The following is a 7,500-nucleotide window of genomic DNA, read 5'->3' on the forward strand; positions in this document are numbered from 1 at the left end:
GTTGGTGTGTGCTCGTGCGTGACACTGTGTGCAATAGATGCGTGCCGGGTGTGTAATTTGATTTTACGTTCATGTACGTTGCCAGAGTTCAGCGCCGTGATTGGTACATGGTGGAGGTACTACACGTAAGGCACAATATACTACCGTTGCCTAAACGTGTACACGTTAACTTGTAGCATGTTCGCGGGAAGTGGGGGAGAAGGGGTGGTGGGGGGGGGGGTTGGCGGTGTGTTCGTGAAGCCATAAGGCGATCATCTCTATGTTAGTAGATTGGATTCTCGCTCTTCGTGATTCTTAGTTTCTATCATCTGTGGTTTTTGAAGGGAGGGGGGGGGGGTAGGGAGTAGGAGGGAGGGATGAGGTGGGGACAGGGAGGTAGGGGTGAGAAAGAAGGGGAAAAGTGCACAGGAGAGAAGAGAGGAGATGGGTGGGAATGTGAGAACTGAGAAAAAAGAAAAGGAGAAGGGGAAAGCACACAGGTTGAATGAATGAATGAAAAACCGAGTGAAAGGGAAACATGCAAGAGAAATAGATGAGGCAGAAGAAAGAAATGGAGACGGGGGGGGAGAAGGGTTTAGATGAAATTAGACAGAAATTGAAGTGAAAGGAACACGAGAGAATGAAGGTAAACAAATAATAACTTCTTAAGGCCAAGAATTACGGCGCACTGGGTTAATAACTTAACCTCTTAACACCTCAAATTGCTCAGCCACTTACTCGTCATAATTAGTACGCGGCATTCCAGGAAGTAATTGGCTGCAAAAGATCTCATCTCTTTCTCTTTCTCTTTCTCTTTCTCTTTCTCTTTCTCTTTCTCTTTCTCTTTCTCTTTCTCTTTCTCTTTCTCTTTCTCTTTCTCTTTCTCTTTCTCTTTCTCTCTCTCTCTCTCTCTCTCTCTCTCTCTCTCTCTCTCTCTCTCTCTCTCTCTCTCTCTCTCTCTCTCTCTCTCTCTCTCTCTCTCTCTCTCTCTCTCTCATTCTCATTCTTCTTTCCCTCTCCTTCCCTCCCTCTCAATCTATATGATTGATTATTCATCTCTGACTATATATCTTTATTTATCTGTTTATTCATATATATCTTCCTTCCATTTCTTCTCTCACCCTCTTTCCTATTTCGTCTTTCCGGCATCGGGATCTCCCAATCACACTCTTTAATACCAATATTTTTTTCATATTGCCAAAGAGACCTAGCCCCGTAAGCGCCGAAAAAGAGAGAGAGAGAGAGAGAGAGAGAGAGAGAGAGAGAGAGAGAGAGAGAGAGAGAGAGAGAATGGAGAAATAAAGAAACAGAGATAGATATGATGAGACCGAGAGAGAGACCTAGAGTGAGACCGAGAGAGAGACCACGAGAAAGACCATGAGTGACCGAGAGCGAGGCCACGAGAGAGACCGAGACCGACCAGGAAGTGCAAAGGCAGTGTCTGGAGAGGCGGTCGAGACGCTCGCTTGCAGGCCCGACAGTTATGATTGCAGATAGGAAAGGCGAGGTCGCGCGGGGATGTATATGCAGGCAGTCGGCTAGCAAGCGGTTCCTGCAGGAAATGCTTTTGCTTGCAGTGTGTAGATTTTGCGTGCGTTTGTGCGCGTTATTCGTTTCTGTCTCTTCCGCTCTTTTTTTTATATAGGTTGGTTTGTAGGTGGATAGGTATGAACGTAGGCAGGTAGGTCGATGGATGGACGAATAGCTAGTTAGGTTATGTGTAGAATTTGCTTGGTGTCTTGTATAGCTGAAAGTGCTTGATGGTTGAAAACATGTGATGGAAATGCATATATTTAAGACACCGATGAACCATTAGCAGTTTATTACAGAGAGAGAGCGTAGACAGACGCCCAATTTGGGACGGAAAAAGGTACAGATGTGAGGATTTTCTTTCCTTTTCCATCGTAATTGCTCCAAAAGGTAACCTCAAAAATCAACCAGAACCTGATTGATGTCGGTCTGTTGGACGAGGCTGACCTGGAGGAGACTCGAGGGAGGTGACCGGCGGCGACCAGGAGAGGGGGAGGGAGGGAGACGGGATGGGGGGGTCTGGTCATTGAGGGGGAGGGGGTTCATGGTCTAGTTACAGGCGGTCAAGATCTTGTGTTTTTTCCCCGTCCATTTTTTTGTGCATTCTCTTGCTTTCTTTTCTTCTTCTATAGTTTAGATAAAAGAGGTTTCGTTTTTGGTCTTTGTGACTTGAGAATGGCGCTGGTGAACGTGTTTGTGTGTGCGGATTGTTCTTGCATAGCCTTGGTAATAGGCCTACATGTCTTGAGGTCTTGTTCATTTTCCACTCTCTCTCCATTTCTTTAAGGCTTTTTAGTTTAGTTCATGTTTTTCTACTTCTTTTTTTTTTTTACTAATTTCTAATTTTTTGTAGTCCAAGTGAATGTTCAAAGTAATAAAGAAAAGTCACGTTGCGCTGTCTGTTTCCCTGTTAATAGATCCCAGTCGCCCACAGACTCATCCATTCGGCCCAGAAGAAAGCGCAAGACCGCAGACGGAATTGGAAAAACGACCGCAAAGGAGGGAAGGAAAGGCGAAGGGAAGGAGGGAGGGAGGGAGGGTGATGGAAGACGAAGGAGGGAAGGAGGTTGAGAGATGAAGGGGGAAGGAAAAGAAAGAGGGAGATGGGAAGGAAAGAGGGAGAAGAGAGAACAGGCGATAGAGAGAGGGAAGAAAGAGAATATGCGAGAAAGAGGGAAGAAGGGAGGAAAGAAAATAGGCTACAGAGAGGGAAGGAATCTAAAAGAGAAGTATCGGTTTAAGGAGGAGTAGGGGGGGGGGGTGGCGGAGGGCCAAGACGGCCAGTTCCAGAACGAAATGGACAACTTCCTGTCGTTCATATGGGTCATTCGTCTCCAGCCCTGGCTATTGAGGAGACACACGCCTCCTGCCTGGGCGTAACCCATATAGGAAACGCACAACTGTGTAATGTGCTCCAGCGTGTCACTTTTTTACCTGTTAGATTAAGGGCGCCTTTTTTTATTGTTTTTTTTTTTTTGTTTTGTTTTTTTACTTGCTTGGATGACTAATGTTTTATTGTTTGGTGGAGTACTTTGTTACTGTGGTCGGGGTTATTTTATTTAGTGTGTTGTAAGATAATGCATTTGGGTGTCTTTAAGTTGCTAAGAGCCTTTTCTGCCGCCCTCTCTCTCTCTCTCTCTCTCTCTCTCTCTCTCTCTCTCTCTCTCTCTCTCTCTCTCTCTCTCTCTCTCTCTCTCTCTCTCTTTCTTTCTCTCTCTCTTTCTCTCTCTCTTTCTCTCTCTCTTTCTCTCTCTCTCTCTCTCTCTCTTTCTCTCTCTCTATCTCTCTCTCTCTCTTTCTCTCTCTCTTTCTCTCTTTCTCTCTCTCTTTCTCTCTTTCTCTCTTTCTCTCTCTCTTTCTCTCTCTCTTTCTCTCTCTCTCTCTCTCTCTCTCTCTCTCTCTCTCTCTCTCTCTCTCTCTCTCTCTCTCTCTCTCTCTCTCTCTCTCTCTCTCTCTCTCTCTCTCTCTTCTTCGTCTCCGCTCTCTCCTTCCCTCCCCCTTCCCTCCCTCCTCTGAGACGACTCAAAAGAGCAAGAAAAAGAAAGCATCTTTTGTGGTCTTTCCCGCTCGATGAAAAGCCTTCTGAGAGCCCCCTTCCACAGAGCGGTGCTCAGTCGCTCACAATAAAGGGAAAAGCGAAAGTTTAGCGAATATATTATCCGATGTAGACAATGCAGAGTATTGTTTCTGAATTTGTAAAAGTATTCTTTCCGCTATTTTTTTTCTTTTAGATTTTTGCTAAGCTTATTTTCCTCTTGGCATTTCTTTTTTTTCTCATTCTTTATGGCGAGCATATTCGAGTAATGAATTTGAGATACAAGTTCTTTCGGTTTGTTTACTATTGTTATTTTATTCTAGGCAAAATAAATAATGTTTTGTTTGTATGCCAAATGAAGGTCACCTGCGTGTGATCGGAATCGCAAATGTAGAATGAGGAAAGCATTAAATCCTCCGTGCTTCCTCGTAGGATCTTGTTGTCAGCTAAGAATAGATACAATGCTGTACTGACGGCATACACGTTTATACTTGTGTGCGTTTATACTTGTGTGTTGATGTATTTTTAGCACATTTCATATTTTATTATCATTTTCTAGTTTCTTGTCAATGCTTCCCCTGATTTTAGCCAAAAACAAATCAGTACTAGGTTTTCCCGCCATTTTTTCAACACGCTTTGCTTACCTAGTGGATTAGCTTCATAAATAGACATTATTCGGGTCTTGCTTACTAATGCTGTTTACCGAACAGGAACAACTTGATTTGCTTATTATTTACTTGTGTCCCCAGAAAAAGAACAACTAGCTTTGCTCATTACAAATACGGCATTGTCTTTATCAATGCCAACCCTGACCTTCCTTCCTGAATCATTATTGTCATTACCATTAATAAATTGCCTATTGTGTAAGATGGCGGGATGAATTGTTGGCAAAAGGGGTCATTAGTGTTTGTATGTTTATTAATGAAGATGGTGGTGTGCTATGAAGCGTCCTTCCGGTTTGATCGCTTTTAATGGAAGTGATGATTGTCATTTGTTTTTGTATACCGAGCTCAGTGTAATTGGTTTCCAAATGCGATTTATACATTGTTTTTGTTTCCGTTAGTGAATGGCTGTAGCTCGATCATCGTAATTTCAAATTCAATCTCCGATTTACCCTTCTTTCTCACGGGTTATATCGTCGCTTTTATTATAAACAAAGCGCCCGTCGATTTTCCTGTGTATGTGAATGTTGATGACTTCCGATATTAATTCCGGTTTTCTTTTTTTCTCCCCAGAGCAACTCCACTTGTCCCCCGTCGAGACCTACTGCCAGTACATCGACTACCACATCTTCAACGAGGAGAGCGACACCTCACAGTTCACGGAGGATGAGATGGTTCGACTCCGTAAGTGTTCGAAGCTTCAGTCTTTTTTATTGCTTGTTTTTATGCTTTGTGGATTTTTTTGTTTGGTGTCGAAGCTTGTTTGGTTCGATTTAGAGTTTTTCGATACTGGTTTAGAAAGAATATACTTGGTTGTGTGCGTTTTAGCACTTTTCTTTTCTTGTTAACTTGGTTCGAATCGGAATTTTCTTGTATTGAGGTAAAAAAAAGTAGGTTGTGTCTTTTTCGTGCTGAGTTGGTTACCTAGGAAGTGAAAACAAGTTGCGTTTCCATTTTTTTCATTCTAGAAGTATTGTATTATATATTATTGCCTTTAGTGCTAACACACATTTGCAGCTATCTTTTTCCTGTTTTTTTTTTCTTTACATGGGTGGTAAAAAGCGACAGTCCAGTTTCGAACAATTGTAGAACAATATCTGAGAGAAACAAATGTAGAATTTATACATTTTCGTCTTTTTATGTTTACTTTTTTTCAACGTCAACTACGCAGAAAGGCCAGTCACGCATTTGTTTGATGTCTACAAACGCGATTCAGAGCTATTTATATTTCCTCGTATCTCTTACTGAAAGGTGATCGTAATCGTGGTGTGTTTTTGTTCTGTTTGCACAAAGACATGCGTGGAATGTGTTTGTTTGACCCTTCGTGATTTTGAACGTTATGGATCTTTTTTTTCTCTTTTCGAGTCACTCCCCCATCGTTCTACCTCCTTCCTCCACCTACTCTCTCTCTCCCCCCCCCCTAACTACTCCCTTCCTCCTTCATGCTACTTCTCTCCCTCCCCCTTCCCCCTTTCCTCTGTGGACCCACTGCGTATGTGTGTCACAGCGATAACCCGTGTGAACCCGCGTCTTGGGTATGTACTATGAACCCCTTGACGGAAATGTCGGAAAATTGCTGGAGAGTTTTCGTCTTATCAAATCGCGGAGAATAATTTCCGAAAATGACCCGAGAGTGGGTTGCCGAGTTGTCGAGAGCAATTGGCACTTGAAATTTGGTCGTTGGTCGAATTTGGTCGTTGCGCACGGCCAGGGTTGCTGTTCATTTGTTAGGCATCGGGTATGTAAACAATACACAAAGAAAAATGCGTTGTTATTGGTTTTGATTATTTACATTTGATTGCATATGTTCGGTAACTAGTCTATGGTCTTAGGATAGACCTCTAACTTGTAATAGAAATTGTGTCCAGGGACCGGGCATATAAAATCCAGTTCTTCAGCCGCGACCTTGACTAGGCGACTCACCTTTCAAAAGTGCATTTGATCCGAGTGCGCGGGAAAAAGTGCTCCGAACCAGCGCTCTCTAGACGTGTAAAGGAGGAGAAAAAGGAAGAAGAGAACAATGAGAACAATAAGAACAAGAACAAGACGAAAGAAAGAAAGCGACTGAATATTCTAACCTAGCAACTCCCGCTTAGCTTTAACCTAGACACATCCTTAAGATTTGATTATGTCTGTGGCAACATCGGCTTCGGTGGTAGAAATATCACGTATTGCATAATCATATTCATAATATTTTGCATTTTCCTTTGTTTTTTTTCTATGTTCCACTTTTGTTCCCGTCTTTTGACCCATGGGCTCCCCCCCCCCCCCCCTATTCTTCCCCCTTTACCGAGTGCCCGTCAATGGCCTATATATCATCCGTCTCTTTAGGTTACCGTCGCACCGCCGTCGTAATTTGCGTCGTTTCCGTAACCGAACCTTCCAGACGAACCGGCCGAACCACTCACGCGATGTTTTAATGTATAGGCCGTGGGAAGAGGGGGGGGGGGTAGGGAAGGGGAAGGGGACGGAGCGGAGGGGAGGAGAGGGAGGACGGGAAGGAGGGAGGGAAGGAGGGGACGGAAAGAAGGGAGGGAAGGAGGGAACGGGAAGAAAGGAGATTGAGGAGGAAGAATTGGAAGAGAGGGAGGAAAAGGAGAAAGGGGGGAAAGGAGGAGGAAGAGAAGAAGAAGAAATGAGGGAGTTAGTAGAGGATAGGAAAAGTAAGAAAGAGGAGGAGGGAAAAGAGAAAAAGAGAGAAGTAAACGGTGAGGCAAAGCGAGGAGGAAAAGAAAAAAAACAGACAAAGATTAAATAAAAAAGTAGAAATAGAAAAAAAAAGAAGAAGGGAGGAGAAAGACGGGAACCCATAGCTCCGTCCGGACTCGACTGGCTTGCCTCGGAGACGTTCGGGCGGGGTGACGAGGCTGGCCTTGTTCCCAGGTCCGATTGCTTAAGGGCTTGAGGAACGTGAGAATTGAAGGGGACCCATCGGGCGGGTGGAAGGGGAAAGGGGGTAGGGGAGGGGAGGTGATGGGGAAAGGGGAGAAGGGTTGAGGGGGAAAGGCGAAGGAGGTTGGGAATAAAGAAAAAATAAGGTTGAGATGAGATCAGACAGACAGATAGACAAACAGACAGACTGACAGATAGACCGATAGATAGACAGACAGATAGGCTTAGAAACGGTCTAAACAAAACACTAGAGAAATCACATCGTCTGGAACAGGAAAGAACGCATGTGCAGAGTACAACCACCACGGAAAACGGAGATAGAGAGAACACCAACAGGAATCGAATAGAAATCAGGGAACCGAATATACAGTAGATGCCTCGAAGCCGTTAGGATCCGAAACG

At 44.0% G+C, this 7,500-nt stretch overlaps 1 protein-coding gene across 2 annotated transcripts in view; it reads left to right on the forward strand.

Annotated features, from left to right (window-relative positions):
• The window catches only part of LOC113806698 (transmembrane protein 114), a 79,772-nt gene that overhangs the window by 41,890 nt on the left and 30,382 nt on the right, over window positions 1–7,500 (forward strand). For both annotated transcript variants that reach the window (XM_027357868.2, XM_027357867.2), the window contains exon 3: window positions 4,780–4,890. In XM_027357868.2, the coding sequence (XP_027213669.1) occupies window positions 4,780–4,890 (111 nt within the window). The remainder of the gene's footprint in view (window positions 1–4,779; window positions 4,891–7,500) is intronic.

Source organism: Penaeus vannamei, chromosome 38 (assembly GCF_042767895.1).
Source record: "Penaeus vannamei isolate JL-2024 chromosome 38, ASM4276789v1, whole genome shotgun sequence".
Taxonomy (NCBI): Eukaryota; Metazoa; Arthropoda; class Malacostraca; order Decapoda; family Penaeidae; genus Penaeus; species Penaeus vannamei.